The sequence below is a fragment of the Amia ocellicauda genome, chromosome 7 (genome assembly GCF_036373705.1).
Source record: "Amia ocellicauda isolate fAmiCal2 chromosome 7, fAmiCal2.hap1, whole genome shotgun sequence".
In the NCBI taxonomy this organism is placed as follows: domain Eukaryota; kingdom Metazoa; phylum Chordata; class Actinopteri; order Amiiformes; family Amiidae; genus Amia; species Amia ocellicauda.
This window is the reverse complement of record NC_089856.1, coordinates 1,605,435-1,630,765: the sequence shown is the minus strand read 5'-3', so window position 1 is coordinate 1,630,765 and position 25,331 is coordinate 1,605,435. Positions and strand designations below refer to the sequence as shown.

The 25,331-nt window shown below is 47.7% G+C and overlaps 1 protein-coding gene across 2 annotated transcripts in view; it reads right to left on the bottom strand.

Moving 5' to 3' along the window:
• Positions 1-25,331, bottom strand: part of olfm2a (olfactomedin 2a) — a 116,022-nt gene that overhangs the window by 2,796 nt on the left and 87,895 nt on the right. For both annotated transcript variants that reach the window (XM_066707828.1, XM_066707827.1), the window contains exons 3-5: positions 16,345-16,500; positions 6,602-6,821; positions 5,149-5,255 (exon numbers count right to left, since the gene is read on the bottom strand). In XM_066707828.1, coding sequence (XP_066563925.1) covers positions 5,149-5,255; positions 6,602-6,821; positions 16,345-16,500 — 483 coding nt within the window. The remainder of the gene's footprint in view (positions 1-5,148; positions 5,256-6,601; positions 6,822-16,344; positions 16,501-25,331) is intronic.

The window sequence follows — 25,331 nt, the reverse complement described above, 5'->3', positions numbered from 1 at the left end:
TAAAATGTGGAGATTAAATAGTGGGGAAGTGATGTCAGTGATGTCATCCAGGCAGTGATGTCACTGGGGCAATGATGTCAGTGGGGCAGTGATGTTGGTGGGAAAGTGATGTCATTGGGGCAGTGATGTCAGTGATGTCAGTGGGGCAGTGATGTCAGTTCAGTGATGTCAGTGATGTCAGTGGGGCAGTGATGTCAGTGATGTCAGTGGGGCAGTGATGTCAGTTCAGTGATGTCAGTGATGTCAGTGGGGCAGTGATGTCAGTGATGTCGGTGATGTCAGCTGGGTAGTGATGTCAGTGATGTCAGTGATGTCAGTGGGGCAGTGATGTCAGTTCAGTGATGTCAGTGATGTCAGTGGGGCAGTGATGTCAGTGGGGCAGTGATGTCAGTGATGTCGGTGATGTCAGCTGGGTAGTGATGTCAGTGATGTCAGTGATATCATTGGGACAGTGATGTCAGTAGGGCAGTGCTGCTCTCTCCTGGTGCTGGTGGGTGGGTCACAAGGTCCTCTGCATCCATATTCTGCCTGACTTTGACTGGGTTGTCATTAGTCTACAAAGTGGTAACACTCATCCCACTCATTTGGTTATTGAGGAGTTTCAAAATGGAGACAATGATGCAATATCGTCATCTTCAGCATGCTTAAGTGCCCCTTATTGTGAGCTTTGTGCAAAGGCAGCATTTTTGGAAGTTAGAATGCAGTCTTTAAACCACAGGTAGAAACTTTCAGCAAAAATCTAAAATGTGTCAGTAAAATCGGTCAGGTTCTTGCCAGAGTTGTGTAACTGTTTTAATGCTGTTCTTTAGTTCATTTTTTTATCTTGTGTGAAATTAGAAAATTGTATCACGGTACGCTATAATTAGTCTAATTAATTGCCATAACTGTATGAACTGAATATTTGGATGTTTCAGCATTTCATGAACATTTAAAAAATACAAAAGTAGGAAATCTTCCAGAGAGAATTTTTAATTAGGGGTACAGATGAAGGTAGGTCTAATGGTTATATATACCGGTGGTTTAGTGAGCATTTTGAATGGTTTAGCTACAGTGATTCCCATGCGTGACATCTCAACATTTCGGGGGCACACCTGATCACACTGATGTCACGCCAGTGGTTGGGGAGAGGTGCCTCCCTGCAGAACTGTACTGTGCTGGACCTAATCACCGGTGCCACCTCTGCGGGGGTCACCTGCAGTGACTGAGGCAGGGGGGGAATAAAGGCTGCTATAGGCTGCCAGTGTGGCTGAGCTCAGACCCTGGCACTCACTACGGGAGCAGCTGTCTCTCTTCATCTGATGTCTAAAAATGTCTCTTGGTCGTGCTTCAAAATCGTACAGTCCTGTTTTTGTTTGTGTTTCTGTCTGTGTCTTCTAAGCCGATTCAGACACAACAGATTTTAAAATCCATAGCAGCGCGGCACTGTCTGTTCACTTCTGGCTTCAGTCTTTGATGACTGTGTCCAAGGCACTTTTTACGAATAAAGTGGGAAGGCACCGTGAATTAACCCGGTTCATTTCTTTACTCGCATCACAGTTTTCTTGTTTCTTGTGAGACCCCGAGTCACTTGTGCTCTTTGTTCAAGTTTCTGCAGCTCAATTTCATTTTTTTAATGTAGACAAACATGGAGGGCACCTGAGGTATTGATCAGCTGACCTCATCTGTGTAGCCAGAGATCAGTACTCAAGCGCAACTATTGGTCTAACGCTAACATCGCAAATCGCAATGGCAGGAATTATTTTGTCTTGGGGCTTAATGTTTATATGTCTGAGTAAAGCATCTGCCAGATCAATGTATAATAATACTACTACTAATAATAATAATAACAACTGTATATATAATGTATATTCTGTTTATAAATAATGTACCAATATTTTGCTTCGTTTTTCACGGTGCCTATCCTGCTTTTCTGTTTTCTTCCCCTGATTTCATTTCCCTTGTTTGACACTCTCCTGCTGGGATTTTACACAGAGAAGAGGGGCACCAGTGAGGAGTCGGGGGCACCTGAGGGCAGAGTGGCACAGCTGGAAGAAAACAGCTGTGTCCTTGAGCAATCAGTGAAGGGGGGGATCTAATCTACTCTCCTACTTCAGCCCCCCCTCATCTGCCCAGCATCCTCTCTCTCTCTCTCTCTCTCTCTCTCTCGCACTGACTCCATAGGATAGAGCTTCTGAAAATGTATTATTATTTAAAATAATAATTAATGAAAACCTTTTCTCCAGACTGCTTTGACTAACAGCCAAAACACAAGACAGCACTGCCTGCTTTGTTGGACAAAAGCGCAGATACTTATTTTGCAAGGATTTCAGTCTTTCTTTCTTAGTGGTTTCAGCTCAAGAACAGAGTTGGGGGGGTCAGGGAAGGAATTAGACTAGGAGGAGAGGGGTAAGTACCACGCAGCGGCACAATCACGGGAAGTACAGCAGCCGTTTCCAGCCGGGCATTGACAGGGAGCCGGCGGCCTGGTGCTGAAATTGATCAGCCTCTTTTTCCTCCTGGTGAAATTTTAATTAATTCCCGTGCGACTCCAGGAGCTGTGCTCAGAGGCACGCGCAGCGGGGAGCGGGTTATCTACCTCTTCTTCCTAAAAATATCTCTCAGCTCCTCTCTCAGTAGCAGGCCTCGCCGCTGGAAACATTATCTGGTCTGGGGAGTGATGGCATTCCTTTACAAAGTGTGTGCGTGTGTGTGCATGTGGGTGTGTGGGCGTGTTTTTATATCCCAGAATCGTATATATCCTTGTGGGGTTCAATGATTCACACAGGCAAAATACCCTTTCTATAATAGAAAGATTACTTTATTTAAATTGGAGAAAATAAGTGCCTCGCTGTGTCCTGGGGTGAGCTGTTATTACTGCACACACACTATTGTCAGAGGGTTTCTCACCGGCTTTGCCAAGAACGGAGATTCATCATGTCTAATACATGCAAATGAGCAGGATTGCACGAGGAAATTTTAAACAATGTTAGAGTTCTGACGTTATTACGATGATACTCAGAGGCATTCGACCTGCGCAGAATGGCTGATCAGTCCTGATACACAAGCCCCACCAGAACTGGCTCAAACAGTGCCACAGCCAAGCGCCCCTCACCCTCTCTGACCCAAACTGTGCCCTGCAGTCACATGATCCCCCCCTCTACCCTCTTTCCCTTCGACAGTCTAAACAACCTGGTCACCAGCTGAACTGCGTTTCGGCACGGGGACGCATAGCAGCGTAGCTTGGAAGTAAGCAGGGTGTGCGAGGCGCTGGTGGCCATGGTGATGGTGGGGGGGACTTGTTTATGACTACACTGTCCCTGTGTGGTGACAGCGTGGGTAATTAGTGCAATGATTGGTGCAGACGTTGTAAAAACAAGTCATTAATCCAGGGGCTGACGTTAGGCCATTAATCAGTCTGAGCACCTTGACAGGGCCTCTCAGCACCTTAACGAAACGTAAGACGGGTTATTAGAGAAGTCTGGCTGCTGTCATATCAGTGGCTGGCGGGGGGGCGGGAGTTGAGCTCTGTGCCGACTATTCTACAATACTATTGGCTGCAAACTCAGAGATGCGCTGCCGGTGGCCAATAGCCACATTTGCCCAGTTCCCGCAATGCATTAAATTCCACCGCAGCAACGAGAGAGCAAAGCGGTTAAGTGACAGAGATATTGCAGAGCTAATTTATTGCATTCCTGTAGGGAGTTAAGTGAGAGAGAGAGAGACCACATTTGATCCGCATTTTTTAACAACGTGTGGCTCATTTCCCCACCTTTGCGTTAATATCTGCCCCTGAGTGGGATATTTCTCACAATGACAGATTTTCAGAGCAGTCACTTCTGCTTCTAGTCTTCCACTTTCGTATCTCCCTCTCGGCCTGAAGCATCGTGTTCGTTTCTGCCCATTTCTCATTGAAAGTGCAATGTTGTGTTTGTGGAAATGGCCGGTGTTGACCTTCACCGGGAAACTTCACCGAAACACACCTGCCTTTCAAGCGGTCGCTCAGCCCCTCCTCTCCGTAAAGTGGCTTGTGAAGTTATCCAGTGTGAAGCAGACATGACTTTTTATTCCATTCCCCCATATTCCAGAACCATTACTAGTATTAATGATCTAAACACTAATTTGCATTTCACCGTGAGGAAGGAAGGGGTTACAGATGCGTGCACAGGCGGATGTGTTCAGGGGCAGCAGGCATCCATTAGGCCTAGTTGATGCTCCAGGCTCCATAAGGAACCCAGATTTAACTTGATTACGGGTTTAGCATATCGATACACTGCAAAGCTTTTTATGCCGAGATGCAAATACAAGCCACTCCGTTGATGTGTGGGCAGGTAACACAGCTGTCCCAGAAGCGGACGAGCCCATCACGAGGGAGACGCGTTGGTCTGTTCGTGACGATCCGCCACACGCAACCGGGTCCGGCCTTCGACTTGCGCGCAGGACGCTCAGAGGGCTAGGAGGGGCTCTGATAATGGCTCCCGTTTAAGACACAATGCCGTTATTAGACCTGCATTCCTTTGAAAAAGGTCTCCACAGACACCTGAGAGAGAAAATGCTTGTGGCTTGAGCTGCATATTCAATAAACAGCAGAGCGAGATGTATGCATGAGCTGAATTTTAACTACAGGGCTGCAACGACGAGGAAACAGAGTTATAGATCTCTGTAATAAGCAACAGATTGGCTCTCCCCCCTTGGCAATAGCGGCAGTTCCCCCACAGCATCATAAAACTCTGTACTCAGGTCCTGGCATGGATTGAGGCGTGTGATTTAAGGTGAGTGAGAGGCCAGCCTGCCTGTCTAGTCCTCCTGCGTCCTGATAGATATTAACCCTTTGTCTTCCTGCAGGACCGGGTTACTCAGTGTTCTGTTCGGTGTCTGTTTCTTCCCTGCTGCTCAATGTGTGAAATAAGGATTTGATCAGCTGAATAGAGGGCTGAGAACACCAGGAATGTTTAAGGGTATTGGAAAAATAACTAAATGCATGAATAGAAGAGTAATGATTGAAACATCACTCTGATGATTATAGCGCTCTTGTTTTAGTCTTGGGCATTACTGCTACAGTGCCAGCGATGAATAAAATCCATATCGGCGGCCAGCTGGTGCCACCAGGAGGGTCTTATCTTCCACTACCTCTGCCAGGGAGACCCACGGGGTTCGATGAGTCTCTCTTACCCGATTGTCCGAGCTGGGGATCATGGTGTCCGTCATCCAGGAGCCAAACCGGGACCCCGAGGCGCGGATGGTGATTGGGTTACTAACCCCCGTCAGCTTCCCGCAGCCTGGAGAGACGGACACAGACAGGGTTAACGGAGATACTAACAGCGTGATTATAATTATGTATTTATTAGCAGACCCCCAGACCGCGGGGGCGACTTACAGACTGGCGTTACAGATTACAGTAAGTGCACTTAACTGTACTGTACTGCATTAGTCGTAATAAACTAAAATAACTACTTAGAAGTGTAATAAAGTGCAACATACAGAATAAGTGCTGCTTAAAGGGAACTACAATCAGGACAAAATTAAATATATATACATAGTGAAGAGGATTGATTGTGGCCTGGTTCTGCCCAGGCTGGTTCTGATGGATACACTGCAGAAACCAGTCCTGGTTCTAATAGATATTTGGAGTCCTGGTGGAAACCCTGGTTTTGGTGCTGGGTACTCAACAGGACCCACCAACTTAACCAACTAAAGTAAGGAAAGCACTAACTCGGGTGGGTCAACCCCAGGGATTTCCTGATTGTCCATGGGAGCCCACTAGGGACATCCATGCAGATGCACCTGACCAGAAGGCGCTCTCTGAAACTGTAGGAAGATATATATTCTTTAGTAACTACCCATTATCAGGGCTCCCTTCCCGTGTCAGAACATGCTCTCGGGACTGCTCGGTCAGCGGCACCAAGAGCACATCCGGTCGCGTCCCGTCAACCCCGCTCGGCAGCTGCGATTCGACCAGGCAGATTAGCTTCTCTTCCCCTCGCAGACAGGAGCTGCTCACACAAAGATAACCGAGGCCCGGAGCCGCCTCCCAGAGCCGCGGACATCTGCCGTGCGCTGCTGATATGCGAGGGAGCTCTTGACTCGAGGCATGGATGAGAGCGGGGCCGGCCAAACTGCGCCGATCACAACACATTAGTGAGACGCCGTCGCCCGTTTCCACAGATCTGCGATGAAAAGTTTCTCTAGCGCCCGTGGGGGCTGTGCAGCCGAGAGACGGGCCTGCTCTGCCGTGTTTAAGGGCTCATACAGGCTCCTGTAACACGACTGCCTAACTATACGAGTCCCTGCTAGCTCTTAATACATAGAGATGTTTAAACAGGTGTTCCAGAGATCCGATTTCAAGAAACCGGACACTAAACTAATCCACAAACAAACGCCCTTCCCTCCTATCCTGCTAGCTACAAACTACACAACCTCAACACGAACAGCAAGTCAGAGCTCCAGAATTGCTTTCATATGCACAACTTCTGAGCAGGTACTAGGGTGTAATATTACCCCCAGAAGCCCACGTCAAGCTCTGTAGGGTCACCTGGCCTCTACAGCCACCGTGCTCAATCTCGGCTGCACCCCCCTGTTCAGGAGTGGGAGTGCCGGTCGTGCCGGGGGTCCGCCGCGTCCTCACCGAGCTTCTGCATGCAGGCGTGGAGCCGGGACTCCAGCAGCAGGACCCTCTGTTGCAGCTCCTCGTAGTCGTAGGCCCCCATCTCCTCCTGGATGGCCAGTAGCACCATGGAGAGGTTGCGCACCTCCTCCTTCAGCCGGACGATCATGCGCGCGTCTGTCTTGTACTGCTCCAGCACCGGAAGCATGGGCAGCACCTCGGTCACCTTGTCCTTCAGCTCCTGGAACCACAGACAAGAGCAGACAGCGTTACAGAGGGGTCTCCAGTCCAATTCAACTGCCTCACTGTCACGGGCCAGCTGACGGACCATCTGCCAGCTGTGTGTGTGCGTGTGTGTGTGTGTGTGTGTTCCTCTGTGTGTGTATTCTGTCATTTTGGAGTATTGCAGTAATTAATGGAGTGTCAGTTTGGCTGAGGGGACAATACATTTGCCCAGCACCCCGGCAGTTCCCCCCCCCCATCTTCCCTGTGTAAAACAGCACAGGCTTTTCTGTATTCTGGTGGGTTTATCAAAGTCCATATCACTCCCGACACGTCAGCTTTGCCTGTTTTCTCGTTTTTGTTTTTTGCAATGCACAGCATTGAAGATGCAAAGTACTCCAAACCACCCTCATCATCAGATAATTATATCAGTGTATACAGCCTTCAAAGCAACATTATGAAGAAAACTACAAATAACTAGTAATCAGAGTTGGGAAAATGAGCCGCGGCGAAATATCTGCCTGTCATTAGCCGTCCGTATTCGGTTCTGAAAGTGTCGCGGAACGAGCGCCGCATGCATGATGGGAGCTCTCCTGCTCTCCTTTGTAACCTGCCTGTGGATGCAGTTATTGATTGAGTTCATTTTGCAACCTTTAAATATTCATTATAGATAATAAGCATATCCTTCTTACACTGGCAGCCAAGAGTCTGAAATGAAAAGTGTTGGAAGCAAAATTAAATGAGTTTTCTGTACGGCGGCGTTGCGCTAATTTGTCCCCAAAAAGAGAAATAGCCCAGAAGACAGACAATAGAAAACGAGCAGCGATCTATACTGGAGCGAAATGAGTAAATGACCCGACACTTCCATCAGAGAGACGCACACATGGGGAGTGTGTCTGCATGAACTCACAAGAACTAGTTTCCAAGAAATACGCGCCTATATATAGACGTGCTTTTAATTTATAAATTTTTTGTGTGGCCACGCTTCATTGTGCGGCACAATAGACGGCTAATGCATATTTAATTGCCTCATAAGCCGATATTCTGCAACTTCCACATCAAAAGTCAGTCAATATGTCTCCCAACACCCCAAGGCCATGTGATCCAAATTGATAAGGATGGGAAGGGACGCCTGGCATTGTTGTTAATGTTATTGTTTTTGTTATTATTAATATTATTATTATTATTTGCATTTTACGGGACAAAATGGGACAAAATGATGCCTCCCCGTTGCGTGCAGACTGGATTTGCATCTCTCAGAATGTCACTTTTTAAATCAAGCCGATGTCTGCTTAGCTATTTATGATTCTCAAAATGCAGCCGTCGCCGGTGCTTCTAACCGAGGCGTTGACAGCCAGTATCGGGGCGTGCGTTTAACCGAGCGTATTCATCATTCCATTTCGCTCAACTTGTTTTTCGTTGTTTTTAGTTTTTTCCATGATTTGCTCACAGATTTCTCCGTACTGGAGATCAAACCATTGGGGACCGCGAGGCATCAGGAAGGAATGTGTTTAAGTTTTAGTTTTTCTAACTGCCCTGTTTCATTGTGGAGAATTGATTCGACACGGGTCTCTGAAGTTCTGTGTCTTCCTGTACCTTCATGAGATCCCCGAATCGCAGTAAGTAAGGGATTGGGGTTTGGCGATCTGTCTATGTCTCTGCCTATAGGCCCAGCGCAATTTACAATAGTGTTCTAGAATGCTGATTTTGCACTTTTATGGTATGTTTTCTGTGCTTTTTACCCCCCATGGACCACGCTATCACCACATCCTTCTGTGCCACCTATCCGCAGCACTGTTTTAACACAGTCAAGTGTCAGGGCAGTAGCTTCTGTAACCCCCCCTTCCAAAAGTAGGCAGTTACTTATTGACACCGCCCCCCTGAATTGCAGCCCCACAAGTCGGCTTTATTGCTGCCGAGGAGGCTTTGCAGATGTTCGGTTTGAAATCCCATCACTATCGGACGGGATGTAGCAATATCTGGGCGATTCGCCGGTTTAAACTAATCCCAGGGCCTGTCTCGGGGGTGGGCAGCCAGCCAAGGCAGGCACACAAAGCTTAATAAAAAACACAGGAGCCGTGCCGTGTCTGGTGCCGTGGTCTTGAGGGCATACAGAACTCAAAATCTGGTTACACCGCATAATTGAGTGAGACGGTGTGTCGGCGTCCCTCTCTCTGGCGCGCTCTTCTCCGCGGAGCTGAAACCCCTTCAATATCGCCGTAATGACGAGAATCATACTTGACTCTCTTGGCTTCCCAGCTGTGCAGGAGCCGCAGGAACGGATGTCCTGTAATTGGCATCGATTAACTTACTGTAGTTATCTCAATCTTTTTTTTTGGTTGGGGGGGGCTTCTTACAAAGCACAGTCTAATGACAGCACTGGGAGAGAGAGTGCGCTCATCTGCTAGCATGGCAGTGTGTAAAAACCGGGATGGGGAGCTGGGTTGGCGTCCGCCCTGGGGCAGCGGGTTCCTGGAAAGCATACTGGAGTGCCGTGGCTCTGCAGCTGCGCCTGGCCGTCCTCTGCGCAGCTGCGCAGCTGCGGATCAGTCTCCCCGGTTCTGCAGTGTGCTGTGTTTTTGACATTTTCTCACTCGCCATCATACATCTGTGCCAAGTCACTATCCATCTCGTCTCAGTGAGGCGAGCGAAAAAGTCAAGGGCTGGGGTCAAGGGTGTCCTCTCGCGTGTCGGTACTGAAGAACAGACAACCGAGCAAAGCTGGAGGTGGCCAAGTGAGGATGTAGTGGTACCTAGTCTGGTATTAAAAAACTGGGGTATCGCACACCAATCAGTCCCCGGCCCACGGTGCTCACTGACCCACACCTGATCTTGTTGCAATGCCTGAAAATCTCAGCTGCTGCATGGCGCTGATGCAGGCTGGGACATTTTCCCCCAGGGAGGCAAATAAAGACAGATTAGTTTGATGCACTTCAGTAGAAGCCAGACGGATGGTAGCAGACGTGGGCCAGAGAGAGAAGGCGACTCGTCTTTCTCTCTCTCCATCCCTCTTTCTTTGTGTATCCTCACTCTGAATCTTGTCCGGTCGCGTATCGATTTTCCCACTCAGTCTTGGCTCAGCAGAAACCGGCCCGGCGTGGCGCATTGTCGTTCGCTGTCAGGGCTGTCAGGACTGTCAGGACTGTTTAACTTTGATAAACAGATTAGGAGCTGCCCACCTCCACGTCGGCGCTCACAGCCTCCCGCACACCGGTGGCACGAGGGCACCACCTCTGATTACACGCCTCAAGACAGAAACTCCCTGCACGGATACTGAACTGATGACTCCACTTGTATGCAGGCTGTCCAGACTGGAGTGGTTTAATCACAGGTCCTTGAGTATTATTGTTTTTGTTTTGCTTTTTACTGCAGAAGTAGACATTTTGGATTCAAACTCCTCAATGTGGCGCTGCATGGCATTTGAATGTCCCTGCATCCCAAAACACTACCCTGGCGGCCTACAAAACTTCATCACAACTACACTATTGCACACATTGGTCTGGAGTGTCAGGGGGACACAGGAGGCCGGTCCAGTTCCCATGAACAGGTTGCCGAGACGCTCGAGATAGCGGTCGCCTGTCACGCACCGTCTTATAACATTTGCTTCAGCCCTGAACACCGATCTCACTGTTCTGTTCAATCGTCCAGAGTTAATCTGTGGGAAACTTTGTTAAGGCCCGCGCCGCCCGCGTAACTTTCTGAGCCGTGCTTTTGAAAGCAATAAAGGCTGCCAAGCAACTGCTCACACTAATACCTATCCACCAAGGTTTATCGTAAATCTCATGATGCAGCGCCGCTCAGCCCAGGAGCCGGGGACCATTCGTCTTGCGTGCCGTTCCCCAGCTGTGCGGCGGAGGCTCGTAAATCTTGTTAGTTGACGTCGCGGGGTTGGGAAGTCGCGTTTCATAACTCACGGGGGAGGCCGAGAGAAATGAACCCCCAACTTTTTAACACCAAAGCGCTCCTCTGTGTTTACAGAATTTACGGAGCGCTAAAGAATGCCTTCCTCTGAATTAACCGAAGAGGCTTTAATTCAAACACTCGACACCACCGGCATCACGCCCGGCGGAGGTTTATGTATCAGCCCGCTTATTTTATTTATTTTCGTTGTGCTTCTTTTGTTTGGTTTTTATACTTGTTTGGGCACACTCCCAGACTCTGACATTTAAAAAGAATTGGGTTTAAAATATATATGTATTTCTCTCGTAGAAACTGCAGAGCTCAGTTATTATTCTGTCATCTGGGATGGAGTTGCTTCTGAGACGGATCCTGAAATTGCGGTCACCTCGGGTTGGCAGTGCCGGTTTCAGACACGGGCCCGATCTCGTTTGAAGTGTAGTTCCCTCTCAGAAGAACTTGGGACTGGTGTGGGGGAGGGGAAAGAGGACAGATCTTCAAACCTGCAGCCTGTGATTTATGCAAGCAACTGTAGTCTTGAAGTCTTATTTGTGTTTTTATCTTGTTGTAAAAGCTGGGGTGTATGTTTTTATGTCAAACTTGGTTCATTTCACCGGCTCACCTTGATGAATCGAGGCTCGGGTTTATTTTTAGAGCCAGTAAAGATATTCTGGACAGACCGTCAGCTCTGAGAATTGATTTAGTCCAACCTGACACGTCGCAGGTATAACTTCTCAGGCTACGGTGGCACAGAATCCTCTGGAAGCTGACGGCTTCATGCTGACTAGTCTGTTGCTTTCACAACGACAACATGAGATCCAGACGTGCTTCTGCTGCTTTGAGACACACAAGACGTTTTTTATGATATCGTTTTCTGGTTAAAAGTTTATCCCGCACAATCAGGTGATTCCTGAGACAACTGAGGTAGTGCTGGGTGGGCTGGTGCCTCAGGGTGGGCCGGTGATGAAGACTTGTGAAGGCCACTGTCACAGCCAGTCAGAGCAGACCTGTGTGACTCTCTCTAATTGTCTTTAAATGTAACAGTGTGGCAGTTTGTGAATTAGATTAATTTGTACTGGCTGTTTCCAGCAAGTTACACATATATAGACATACCTATTGGGATTGGTGTAATTAGTTTAAAAATAAACAGATAGCTGCTCTAGCGGCCTGCTCTTTCGGCCCTGTCTGTTAGCGGGGCGGGTGAGCGGCGAGGCGGGTGGTATCAGATTCCTGTCAACCCTGTCATTATGAACTGCCTCTGCTCCCGTCAAAAGAGTTTGTTTGCCGGATCGCTCCAATTCTCAGTCCGCCTGGTCAGGACTGGTCCAGGGGCCACCCCCCCGACCTCAAGAGACATCGGCATCTGAGCCCTTCTCCTGGTTTTCCACAGCACTCTCTCGGCCCTTCTGTTTACCGCGAGTGGGAGTTAAACCGGTGCTGCGTTCGCAAAGGCTGCTCCCCCCTCCCTCCCTCTGCCTCCCCCTCTCTCTCCTTCAATCTTATTTTTGTTTTTATTTCTGGAAGCAGCGTGGGGAGGAAAGATAAATAATTAGTTTGGGCTGTTATCTCCTCTTGACAGCGCTGCTGTTGGTGTTTGTGTCTGGCTTTTCGCGGAAGATTGACTGAGCTATGGGAGAAAGAAAGGGCGTGAGGCTTAGTGATTCTCAGAAATGGCGAGTAGCGGCACAGGGCTCTCAGTCCAGAGGTATTCACAGGTCAGAAAACACTGTGTGAAAAACAACACACGCGGTCGCAATGATGTATGTAAGAGTGCTGAGCATCAGGCCTGTCGAGCGCAGCGGCACTAACAAGGGGAGCTCTAATAAAAAACCTTTCTGTGTTTACATTTAGGAGGAAATCTGGAGTCAATTTCTGTCTGGAACAAAATTTGTTGCGTTAAATATATTTTGCATAAAACCTTTATGTAGAGATGGTTTATTTTTACTAATCTGGAGTAAAGAGGTGTATCAGTAAGTGTAAAGTATACAGATTAGTGTTAACAGCGGAGATTAAGGATCTGTAGAGATTCTAGCCGCGCAGTGGGGCAGACTGATCTGAGTGGCTTGCGTTGCGCTGTTCTCCAACAAAAACTGCAGATTTGAATAACTAGATGAAGAATTTAGAGGTAGGGTTGAAATACTGTTACATTGGAGGCGGGGTTGGGGGGGGTGCTTAGCACAATTCTTGTACAGACCAAACGCTAACCTCGTTCATTAAATTGTCTATTTTCTTGACACTAGGTGTGTGTTTCGGCCCAGGTAAATGAAACCATGCAAGAAGCTGAAGTGATTTTTGTGGTACATGCGCTTTTTAATAATTGACCCCATTTTTCAACGTAGTTTAATCATATGAGAAGGGAGCACAGGCTCTGAGTGATGTGGGTCTAAGGTTGCGCCACAGCAATCGCTAAACCGTCCTTACAGGTTTCGTGGGCTTCGGTGGGAGGGTGTCATGTTTCCAAGCATATCTTAACAGCCCATGAAGTACTCAAACATCCTGTGAATTGCAGCCCCGCTGGCTTGGGCCCCAGCCCCACGCTGCAAAGCAAAAACAATCTGCCTGAATAATTAAACCCGGTGTTTGAAGTGGAGAGCTCCTCCAGGAAGCCCCGATGAGCAACTGCATTCTTCTGAAGGGAAGTCATGCTTATGTGACCTGTGGCGATGTAGCAAGTGGCCTGTTTGTGCTCCTGAAACATGTGATCCCCCTCTTTACACAGCTCCACAGAGCCCCCCCACGCCAAAGAGTGATATTTCCAGGTTACAATCGGATTCCTCTCTCTGGTGGGAGTTTTCCAACCTCGCTACACTGATGCGCTCCAGAAACAACGTGCCCGAAACAAACAGAAACAGGAAACGGATTAGAAACGTTTGCTCAGGGCCTGTTATGAATAAAAGTTTGTATTATCCCTCTAGCTTAAAAATATGGTCAAAGCAATCTTGACAAAATAAGGGTATCATGCCTTGTTTAAGATTTTGCAGGGATAAAGAAAAACACAGTATGAACTGAAGCGAGTAAATGTTGAAAACAACCTGAATGTGAGCAGTTGAATGTGCCCACCTTCACGCACCTTCAGTAGACATGGAAACTGACAGCCAAGGGCGAGTGTGAGAGGAGAGGTCTCCTCTTGGAGGGAGCGCCTTGTCTTGGTCTCCTTCTCTCAGATATGACCTTTTTACTGCAGCGGGAGGAGCTGTCAGGATTCACCACCGCGTCGCGTTCGATTGCTTCGCCGACCCCGCGGTACATTATCCCTGACAGAGAACGCGCGTGCGCCAGCAATTGCATTGGGACCCCAAAACGTGGTGCCAGAGGGGCACCGGGCAGACAGTCGGAGGTGTCAGCGGGCGTGTAATCAATGAGGGGAAAATGGCAGAGTCAGAAGGAAAAGGCCAAAAAAAAAAAATTGCAGTGAACGGCGGAGTGCTTTATTAAAGACTGTCACCGAACAGATGAAAAGCCATTACAAGGAACAAAGCTGCCGGATTGAACGGCAAAGAGACACCATTCATTTCTCTCCATCCGCCGTGTCAGGTGCTCTCATTAAGTTGATTTAAAGCCAGGCCTTTGCTTGAGTTTCCAGAGGAAGATAAATTACTTCTTATGTGAGAATGCACAGATATAAAGAATCGCCCCCCCAATTTTTGTAAGGAGTTTCTTTAAAAAACAAACGATCGGTGTCGTCTGATGAGAATCTGTACGTCCGTTTGCCCGATCGGTGCTCTCAGCGGTACAGGAATGGTCATCACCGCCGATATCCTGCTCGTTCACTTGCTGTTACACTGGTCTCACTAAACCAATGCGTGCTTGAGTCGGGTGGATGACGCCGCAGCTGGAGACCTTGTACACATGTGCCCTGGTACCCGGGAGCAACACACAGGGGTCTCCGCTGCAGGCTGTTCATTAAGTAATTAAGCTAATTGGTCAATTAATTTATCTGGCCTCCACACTGTACTGTGCTGCAGGTCATCTGAAGGGATAGTGCACATCTCTGACCTTCTTTCACTCGTAGCCGAGGCGAGGCACGGAGATACGGCCCTGGAGGAATTGATGGGGTCTGCTGGGCATGACAGTTTGGGGGGGTGCGCGTCAGCGAGGTATTTGTTAAACCAGCGGGCAGGCAGGGACGTCTCTGGCCAGACCCTGTTCATGAATGTGCCGCGGCTTGATTTATGACCTTGTTTTCGTTATCCAGAGGAACTCGATTGTAATGGAGGTGGTGTGCATTTAAAGACACATAACAACACACAGCGATGGGCCACTCAACAGGCCGTTTGATCACTTTCATTATGAGACGTTTTATTGTTTTTCATGCTAGAGCTTCTCTGTGAACCGGACATTTCTGTGTAAATGAGATGCATCGATATCCAGACTCTGAACGAACATCTCTGATCCACATAATACAATATTGGCAGTTGGTTCGCATTTCGCCTGCGGACATGTGTTTCGAAGTTTTTGGGGTTGGTTTGTTTTGGTGGTGAAATAGTTCCTTAATGTATTACATTAAAAAATAATATAATCAGAAACACAAATATAGTGTCGTGGGAAACTCTTTTATTATTTTCTTTATATTGTTAATATTAAGAATGGTTTTCATGTTGTTAATTCTGTTTTGTCTATAAAGCAATCATACTCCTTTCTGGGGGATACTTTATTAGTTACTTGGATTGTATACAACTATTGTCTTTACGATAATCAATCAGCTAAAACAGTTAATTAAGCAGGAACGCGGTCATGGGGGGGCAATGGGAAAAGCTCGGCAGCATGACATTTGCCAGCCTAAGCTCCACACAACAGGAGCCGCCACGGACCCTGCTGTCTCCTCACACAGACACGGCCTGGGTCGGGACCAATGTTTGCCCAGTGTCACTGCAGATAATTTGCCCAGCCTGGAGAGCCAGCTGTGGCCGTGTAAATAAGCCCCTGCTGGAGTAATTGAATGTGTTCCCGTCGCGGCTCTGGGGGGATTTGGGTTTCTCTTTTCCGTGACTGGAATCTCAGCTCCCGGTTGACATTGTGACTCCTGTCTGTCAGAAACCCCTGGCAAGCAGGAGCAGATGCACCGATCAATGCCGAAAAGCCACACAGACTTACAGAGCGAAACCGGGGGAGAGAGAGAGGCTTCGTTAGGCTTCCCGGGATATTGACACAATGTGCCGGAATATGAATGACAACACTCCGAATCGGAACGCTGATGAGATGAGGGTTTGAGATGAGGGTTTGACATCTCTTTGTTTGTTTATTTATCTGCTTATTTTCAGTTTGCCCCTCGGATAGGATTAAGGGCGGTACCAAGGCGGTAGGATTGAATGTCAATTGTGTCGGCTGTGCTGTGCGGCACGATCTTCACACGGATGTTGAACCAGCGGGAAGCCTGAACCAGCGCTCGAGTGGCTGACCCTGTTTGCTAACTTACAGGTGTTTTTAGCTGCATGCAAAAAAACTACAACAACAACACACACATCATGAAATCATTAAAACAGTTTGTCCTGAAAAGCCTTTAAGGAGTCAGGAACAGAAAAACATTTTCCTTCCAGACTGTCAAGAATGAACTAATAAAACGACTTCATTGGCAACAAAACTGTGACCGCGTTTCAATGTGTCATTGTGAGGTTTGTGGTGAGGTGGTGGATGTGATGGGGTACCTGAAAGCTCTTGGGGTTCAGGGTCTTGGGGCTGTCCGAGGCCACTTTCAACCGGCTGTCCAGGACCTTCATCTGGGACTCGGTGTTCCTGATGTACTGCAGGTCCCGGTACGTCCGCAGGTCCAGCACTTCCATGGACTGGGTGATGTTCTGTACCTGCCGAGGAGAGAGACAACCTGTCAGGGGGTGTGGAGGGCCTATCGTCTCTCTCTCTCCCTTCCTCCGACTGCCGCTCTCTCTGTCCCCCATCCCCCCAGCTTCTTTCATTCCCTCCCTGTCTCTCTCTGTCTCTCTCTCTCCCCCTCTCTCTCTTATTTCTTGGCAGGAAGAGGTGAACAGAGCCCTTTAGACCTCTCCCAACTCCTGCGCTGAAACGAAGATCCCTAAAAAAGGGCCTCTGCTTTAATTTGGTCTCTGCTCTTCCACACCGGTTGGCACAGATTCTTGGCTCTTGTGCCTAGGACAACGTTCAACCTTGTGGAATTTGGCAGAAAATAATCGCTGGCCAAAAAAAAATCCAAAGACTAAAATGCTGTGCCCCCTGACCTCCTCGGCAAATGATGAAAAAAGAACCCACAGTCAATCGCAGTAAAATCCTGTAACAGTAAATGACTCCAATTCAAATTGACAGAGCACAGTTACACAAGGATAAACCCGGGGATTACCTCAACTGTTTGCTCACTGCATTTAATTTATTCCATCCTGCTCTCCTTGAGTTTTATTTAATGTGGGGGTATTATATGCCAGTAATTGCCGTACTTAATTCCTTGTGGATGCCACTCTGAGCTGCGAAAGAGTGTTTTTCGAGTTTCTTTCTTTCGGTGCTCGGAGACCTTCAGATCTGCCACAAGGTTGCTGTGTTTTAAACTCCCGTTTTGCTAAACCTTGTTTCGACGCAGCGCACAATTATTTCATCTGCTTCCTCGCGTTCTTCACCGGCATCCCCCCGGGGGGTCCTGCCGTTGGGAAGATCTGGGGAGACCGCAGATTAAGTGTCATTTTGCAGGGAGAGGAACTCGATTTCACAACCTTCCCCCGAGCTCTTCTCTATCTCTCTGTGGTAAGGCGGAGACTGTCTTCGGCCCGGGAAAACGACTACACTCCCTCCGATGAAAATGAATCTCCCGCTACAGACAGTGGGGGAGGGAAGGAGGCCCGAGATTGTCGCCAGCACACTGGATATAAACTCGCTCTCTTTCATAATGAGACTCGGACCTACGTGGTCCCGATCAACATGACCTAGGTTTTACACTGCGCGCCCATTGAAGACCCCTGCCTGTGCTTCTCAAGCGTATAGGAAACTTTGTACCGACCATAAATTTGAAACGGAGAGGAATAATTCTTCAGAGTGAGCCAGGAGATCGGGTGGCCGTGGACCCAGATCGGACAGGGTGGCCCGGCTCCCCGTGTCTCGGATCAGAGTAGTGCTGGGTAATGTCTGTGCCCCACGGCCATTCAATTCATCTGGGTATCTGCGACTGACGGAACAAAGCCCATTATCCAGTCTCTTCTGGCGAGTGTTCAGCCTCGCCAGTCTCCTCATCAAGGCTCTGCTTCAGTTGGCTAATTAAAGTGTTTCTGACGGATAGATAGAAATATGTATTTATTATTCTGGTTGATTTCCCCCCCACCACCCCCTCCCTCTGTTAAAAGCTCCCCAGATTGTGCTTTGTGATGAATGCACTGTGATCAATAGCAGCCCTGGCTGTAAGTGTAGCAGGTTTGTTTACCGCAGTCGGGTCCTAAAATCCCCACCGCAGAAACATCGGCACTGCTGCCTAACTGCACAGATGGGATCTCACTGCCTCTACAGCTCCACAACGTCCTCCCACACAGTCACGACGCCAGATCAAAGGAGCAAGAGGCAGAAACCGGTCCTGGGAAAGCGGCAGCGTGTTCCTAGGAGGGGGGTGTCAGAGAGAGGCAGGATGCACTTCCCAGAATGCAGTGCTGGTCACTGCGGCCGCCGAGCGAAGGTGTCTGCTCTTTAATTTCATATAAAAGCTGGCAGAGTCACACAGGGGCTTGAAAAAGGAAGACCCCCCCCTCCCCCTTCACCAAAGAAAGAAGATAATAAAACAAAATCTGAAAAGCCCTCAGAGGGAAAATATTCTTCCATGCAAACCGCGCAGCCCTCCCACTCACCAGTGCAGATCGGGCCTCCTCCCACCCTCGGGGATTTTGAACAGTGAGGAAAGCGGGACGGCTCAGCACAGTCTTCCTCTGATCAGCGGCCCTTTGATGAGGAAGATGCCGTCTGCAGTGTGTGACGGCTCAGCCCACAGTGATGGAGCTCTGCCCGTGCTCCTGTGTGTCGATGTCGGGTGTCGTGCTTATTTACATTCAGAGCTACGTGACTGCAACCTATAAAGACACACGTCTCACCTCTGCAGAGCCTCCCATCCGATTCGATATGTAGGTTATATATCAAGGTATCAATTAAGCGGCAGCAGCGGGCGAGGTCGGGCTGGCACGGGTCCGACTCACTGGCAGTTTGCTGAGCTCACGTTTCTTAAAATAGGGCTGTGAACTGGACTGAGCACGGATCAATGTGAGAGTTCAGCAGGAGGACGTGACCCCTTCGATTTGCCTGGTTTCCCTTTCTTTCTTCTTTCTTTCTTTCTTTCTTTCTTTCTTTCTTTCTTTCTTTCTTTCTTTCTTTCTTTTTCTTACTTTCATGAACTGGCTGTTTTGTGTCTCCAGGGAATACATGTTGTGTAAATCATTTGGGGAATAAACCGAAAACTTCAGAGTAATTATTAAACAATGAGTACAAAGGATGCACATTCACAAACAGCTGCTCCTGTTAAACAGTGAGGAGAGGAGCGCTACAGACTCTGCAGTGAAGCAGACAGGCGCAATGCACTGAGACCCTTGGCTTGGCACCACAAGACTTCACCACACCTGTGCCCTGCAATACTGCCCTCCATCCTTCTCTCTCTCTCTCTCTCTCTCTCTCTCTCTCTCTCTCTCTCTCTCCCCTGGCATTTATTTTTATCGGGAAGAAACAAACAAAGCAGACTTGTTTTCAAGGTGTGAGTGGTTCAATTCCAACACGAGGGGCTATGAAACCCAGCGTGCTCCACTATCAGTCTTGTGTGTGCGTCTGTCTGTCCGTCCACACAGCCGTCTGTGTGAGAAGTCCTGCTGCGTCTGGATAAGACGCGTTCGAGAGCAACAGTACCAGCTAAGTTACTACCAGGAACCCCTACGGAGAAGCCGGCTAATGCACCTTTATTATTTCATGTTTTGTGCGGTTATCGGGAGCCGTCAGAAGAAATAATTAAAGAGAAAGCCTTGCAATTAAGTGTGGGAAGATCTGCTTGTGGTCTAACTACAAGGCTTGCAGCTGCATATAAAATCGCACCCCAGCTTCTTCCACGCGATGCTAATTGTCTCCCCACGGCCTCGGTGATAATTCTCCTAAATACTTTGCCGCTATGCTGAGATAATAACTCGGCAATCGTAAAAACTCCTGGTGTTATTTGGCATTAAGATCTTCCCCCCAGATTTATTTATTTATTTATTTATTTGTTTGTTAATTTATTTATTTAACAATTTGTCTTACTTTCTACAGCTTTCAGAGTCTTAATTATTAATGCTGAAGTAGCTGGATGGGGGGATATAAAAAAGTCAGATCTGGGAATATCCTGGATATTTTTCCTATTTTTTCATAGATTTAATGGGCATTGATTATTTAAACTCCTTTGCATGTGAGCAAGCTCTGTGTTACCCTGTTCCTCGTGCAGAAATGTTTCTGGAGAAAAGTTGGCCGCTGTTCAAAACTAAACTGGAGTGTCTTTCTAAAGATAGAAAGCTACTTAAAGCAAACATGAAACCTGTGATTATTTATTTTATAATAATGGTGTAGCGGGATGCTGTAGCTCTCTTATTGCGAGAGGTTGTGCCAGACCGCCGAAACTCTGCAGCTTTCGATGCACAGTGTAGGTGTGTGTCGGCCAAGACCCTTATGCTTTATCAATAGTAAAAATAAAAAACAAACAAACATGAAAAGCTACAAGGTTTGGTTATAAATAGAGAATTGTTATACTAATATATTTTATTAGTTGTTGTTCTGAAGGCAAGGGACACCTATACAAGCCCTTGTACTCTTGCATCGGAACCACTTGACTGGCTGATTTGGACATTTTTAATGTATACAGGTGTTCAAAACCCTGAAAGTCAGGAGGTCACATGTGGATATTATGAATCTAAGTGTGTTCAGGGCAGAAACAGAGGTGTGTACCCAGCCATGCGGTGGAGACAGATGCCCTGGCTTCTTCCGAAGAAGTAAAACACAATACAAATCTGCAATTCAAATATAAATTGATTGATTGATTGATTGATTGATTGATTGATTGATTGATTGAATACAAGGAATCCTGGGATTGATTAGCTACTAAAAAAAACTAAGGTGGGGCTCTCGATTGGGCTGTTCCATAGTTCTTGAGTTATTCTCCTTCTTGAGTTCAGACCCATTCCTCACGCCATTATTGCAGCACAATTCAGCATGCTTCCAGATCAGCTCTCTGACAGGAAGAGAATGGGAATTAACCTCTGATGAGATAATTGCTCTGCTGGTAAATGAGGGTCTATGGATTGCAATTACTGTAGGGTAGACAGAGCATGGATTTTAGCTTTAAAATATTACTCCTGGTTCTCCACAGGAGGTAAATTGCTTGAAATTGCAGCTCATTAGTAATCAATACAGTTTCATTAACATAAATAGAGAGAAGGTTTCATACTTTGGTTTCTGGTGTCGCATCCAACTTCAGGATTTACTGCCAGTATATTTCGTTTTTTTGCTTTTAAGCTACAGACCGCAACCAGAGATAAATGAATCTATGCAAAGTGGGGGAGTATTCATTTTTGTGACTGCGAATGAGTCAGGCAAAGGGAGTCCCAGATCCGGGCTTCACTCAGCTGTATTGAAACGTAGCCCGGGAGGCCGAGATGGCTTAACGCTGCTTCTCAATCACTGCCATCCACGTCGTGTGTATTTCTCTCTCTTTGCATTTGTGACAAATCAAATAGCAGTCAGAACTGCTTTCAAGATGTTCAAGGAAGATCGCAAATATGTTAAAGTGGGAGAATAGTCTTTCAGTCGGTTTGGGGAAAAAGTGCATCAACTGGAGTACAACAAAGTGAAGTCTTGCGGGAGAGACGTTGCTCAGGAATGAGAGAGGACGAGCCTTATTCATCTTTCCTCTTACAAGCAGTACAGATCTGTGGACTGTTTCCATATGTCTCGAAATCACCTGGTTCTAACCGCACTTTCACGGGGGCAGTGGTACCAGTTAGTAATCAGACACTGAAGTGGCTCTCACAGAGCTGGTTGAATGGCACAAGAAGGGAAATGGCTGGCACTGCCACACAGCCTCTTCACATCCTTGATGTAAAATATGCTTCCCAATTTCCCCCGGAGGTTCCCCAAATGCCATGTTTAAAATTATAACATATTTCCTTTTTTCCTCATGTGCGTAGCTAGACTGTCACCAGAATTGCACAGTTTAAAGGTCTAGAAATGCTGGAGAGGCTGGGAAGTTGTCTCCCACACAGCGTATAGAATCGCTTCCCAATTCAAGCAGATCAAAGCAAACAAAGAGCATCTCCGCGGGTTGTGATGGTTCAGGGCTGCGGCCTCTTCTTTCTGCTCGCTCGCTGAGGGGAGCTGTCCGGTTTCTTTAGGTGCTGAAAGGCTAGACAGAGCCGGGAAGGATCCTTGGAGCTCAATCTGGATGCGACACACCGGTGCAGTGTACTGTGTGTTGAGTGGCTCGCTCCTTCACTTCAGTTTACGAAAATCCCCTCTGTCTATTGCGGTGACATCTGAGGGCTGTAATCCTGATGGACAGCACCTTCCTTCTCCCGTCACTCGGGGTAAACCGCTCCCGGCGCGTCCCGGAGCAGAGTCTGGTCGTCTCACTCCCGACAGCCGAGGCCCAAGTCTTTGTCTCAGTGCGGGGGCACCAACTTCATGGACGAAATTAAACAACATCAACCATACAAAGAAAGGAATGAAATCTTAAATCTAAAAACTTGGAGGATCGATACAGAAGTTCCTCACTTCATATTGCCGTGGCAACGCTGACGTAGTTTAGCCAGCTTGGCTGTTTTGCACTGAAAAATGAAAAAAATGATGAAGGGTCTCTTCAAAGGAAGCTATATAACAGCACTGTGCCCGGGGGGGGTTATTAAGGCCACAGACCCCCTCACTGCCACAATCAATACCACCTGCCAGACCATTGCAACCCTCGGTGCAGTCCTTTGTTGCCGTCGTCTTTCAGTTTGCTTTTTCAAACTCCCTGTTCAGTTTGCCAGATTGGAGTTAAGCTACACAAACTCTGAAATGGCGGAGTTACCGTTCAAGACCACAAAATCTGACGGTGACTTAACCTTTGTTTTCTGCAACAAAAAGTCAATCGTTTATAAAGCAAATTCCACAGGAGAACAAGTAGAGAGCGAGGAGGCGACGTGGCAGAGGTGGCCCTATCGAGAGCTGAACTCCTCTGCCACATGACTCCCCCGACTGACTCCAGCACACTTTCACCCGACCCCGCTCCGATTAATAAAGTAATTAAGCTCTCTCCCTAATGAACGCGAGTCGCTCTTTCCACAGTCCCTTGCTTGCTTGTTATCCCATCTCAGAGTGAAGTCCCAGCCTTGTTAGTGCGATCTGTGGTATTCCTGTCTTGTGTGTGTGTTTTTTTTTTTCCTGTGTGTGTCAGCCTAATGAAGTAATTATCCATGAATGATTGCTTTTGTCAAACTTGGTTTAACCAATTTGACTGAGATTTCATATACATTTTTTGTTTTCTTCTCCGCCGGCGCGGGAGACATAAAAATGAGCACACAGGCGCCGGCGCCGCTTCATTAAGCACATGAGAAGCGCCCTACCTGTGGGAATATACACACACCATAGATCTTAATCCTTTTGTCCTCTAAAGCAACAGATTAACGCGGAGAGCTGCGGTATGTACGATGACACGACTCTCCATAAGGGCCTCCTGGTTTTGGAGAGAAGAGAGTTGCAATGTCGTGACGATATAGTCCACCAAACTATTCTCCCATTAGCTTACAGAAGAGTGGGATTTGAAGGGTGGTGGGACTCTATAGCCGAGACACAGTACTTTAGGCACAAAGAGACAGATTGGGACATATCAATTAATAAAGAAGGTGACTTTGACTTTTGAGCAGCTGCTCCTGTTGGTCCCCAGTGTTCCGGGTTGTTGCTAAAATCCAATGATTTTGTTTAACTTATTTTTTTAAGCAACAGTCAACCATAAGGATATTCGCCCTACTGTATGAGCAGCATCACAAACCAGGAAACCCTATCGCTTCCAGGTCATAGAGACGATGTCCCTGCTCTCGGTACGGCCAGTATCTGTGATGCTTGGGGTTGTCACCCGCCAGGAGGGGTCTTGAAGGAGGTCACCCATTTTGGGGTCATGAATGGGAACACAGATCGATACTTTCTGTCCGCTCTCTGTTAACTGTTTGCGCGCTGTAATTTGGAAGACGCCCTGTAGTCGGTCTCATCTGTAAACTTTCTTATGTTCTTTCTTTCCAGATCTTGGCATGAGAAGGACGTGTTCATTCATATGAAGTGATGTGTTCCCTACTGTGTGTGGCAGCGGCATCCTTCCTCTTTCTCTGTATATGAATGAGTGATCAAAACACAGCCCCTTCAGTGATCACACAGCGCTGCACTCGATCATGTCGGCTTCCCCCTCAGGTGCCATTAAGTTGACTTAATTACAGAAAACAGACTACACTTTTCCAGTTCAGAGTGCAGAGCCGAACGGCACAGCGATGTCATCCCGGCTCTTCTTCTGTCTTCGCTGCCAATTCGTGCACAATTATCACATGCGTGTGTGCATGCATGTCTGTGCACAGATGGGTGTGCGTGTGCGTGTGCGTGTGTCAGTCAGGTCAGGACGTTATTCTTCCTGCTCGACATAACCTAGCTGGCATGGTATCTGTCTGACGCTCCCATCACTCACGCGGGAGGCTCTCACACATGCTGTCCCTTCCCGGCCCTGCGCTACTGCTGTAACTGCACAATGTCGCATTGACATTCCTCAGCAGAGACAGCTTTCACCGGTATATCGAACAGCACCCCCCCCCCCCCCGTCCTCCCTTGGCACACACAGAGAGAGACGGCCCTTTATCAATCATACTAATTGACTGGTTAATTAAATGTCAGACCTTTTCTTAATGCCTGCCCTTGAGTGGCAATTGTAACCTTTTTGTGAGCTGAGGGCTGGAGAAGTTGTGGTGGTGGGGGGGTTGTTTGGATAAATCTTCCTCTTGATCTCTTCATATCTCAACCCCCCACCCCCTTCCCCCCAACTCTACACCTGTCTTGCTGAGCTTGTTGATTAAAAATGTCCTGCTATCGCATTGCAATGAGATATAACAAGGGGAGAGAGGGAGAGAGGGAGAGAGGGGTAGCTTATTCCCTTCTAACCAGAAACTGTGTCTGATTGTCACTGCGCTGATACCACAGCCTCCTCTGCAAACAGAGCTGAAGAACAGAACTGGCCCAAATATTTACCACCGGCATCACTTTTTCACAAACTTATTACGAACAGCTGGGCTGTATCAGTAAGCAACCTCCTAACGGGAGCCTGCTTTAATCTAATCTAGGGGCGATGCCAATAGACGTGTGTGACTGTGACCCCTGACTGCGCAGTAACGCTGCAGCAGTGTTGCTGGGTGGGCGAAATTAAACGCATCGTCGCGTCCCTTGGACCGATAGTGCGGCTCCGCGCACCAAGCAAATTAAAATGAAGTGTGTAAATAGTTTTCCATTTCAATGTTTTTTAAGTTTTTTGTTCCCCCAAGATTGCAACACCAGCGATACACATTCTAACCACGACACGCAGTGCCATTAAGGACCTTCAGAATTTTCGGCTGCTGACATGAATGAACCACTTCTTGTTTATTTAATTGTATTTTTTTTTTCGCCCCACCATCTCCTCAAT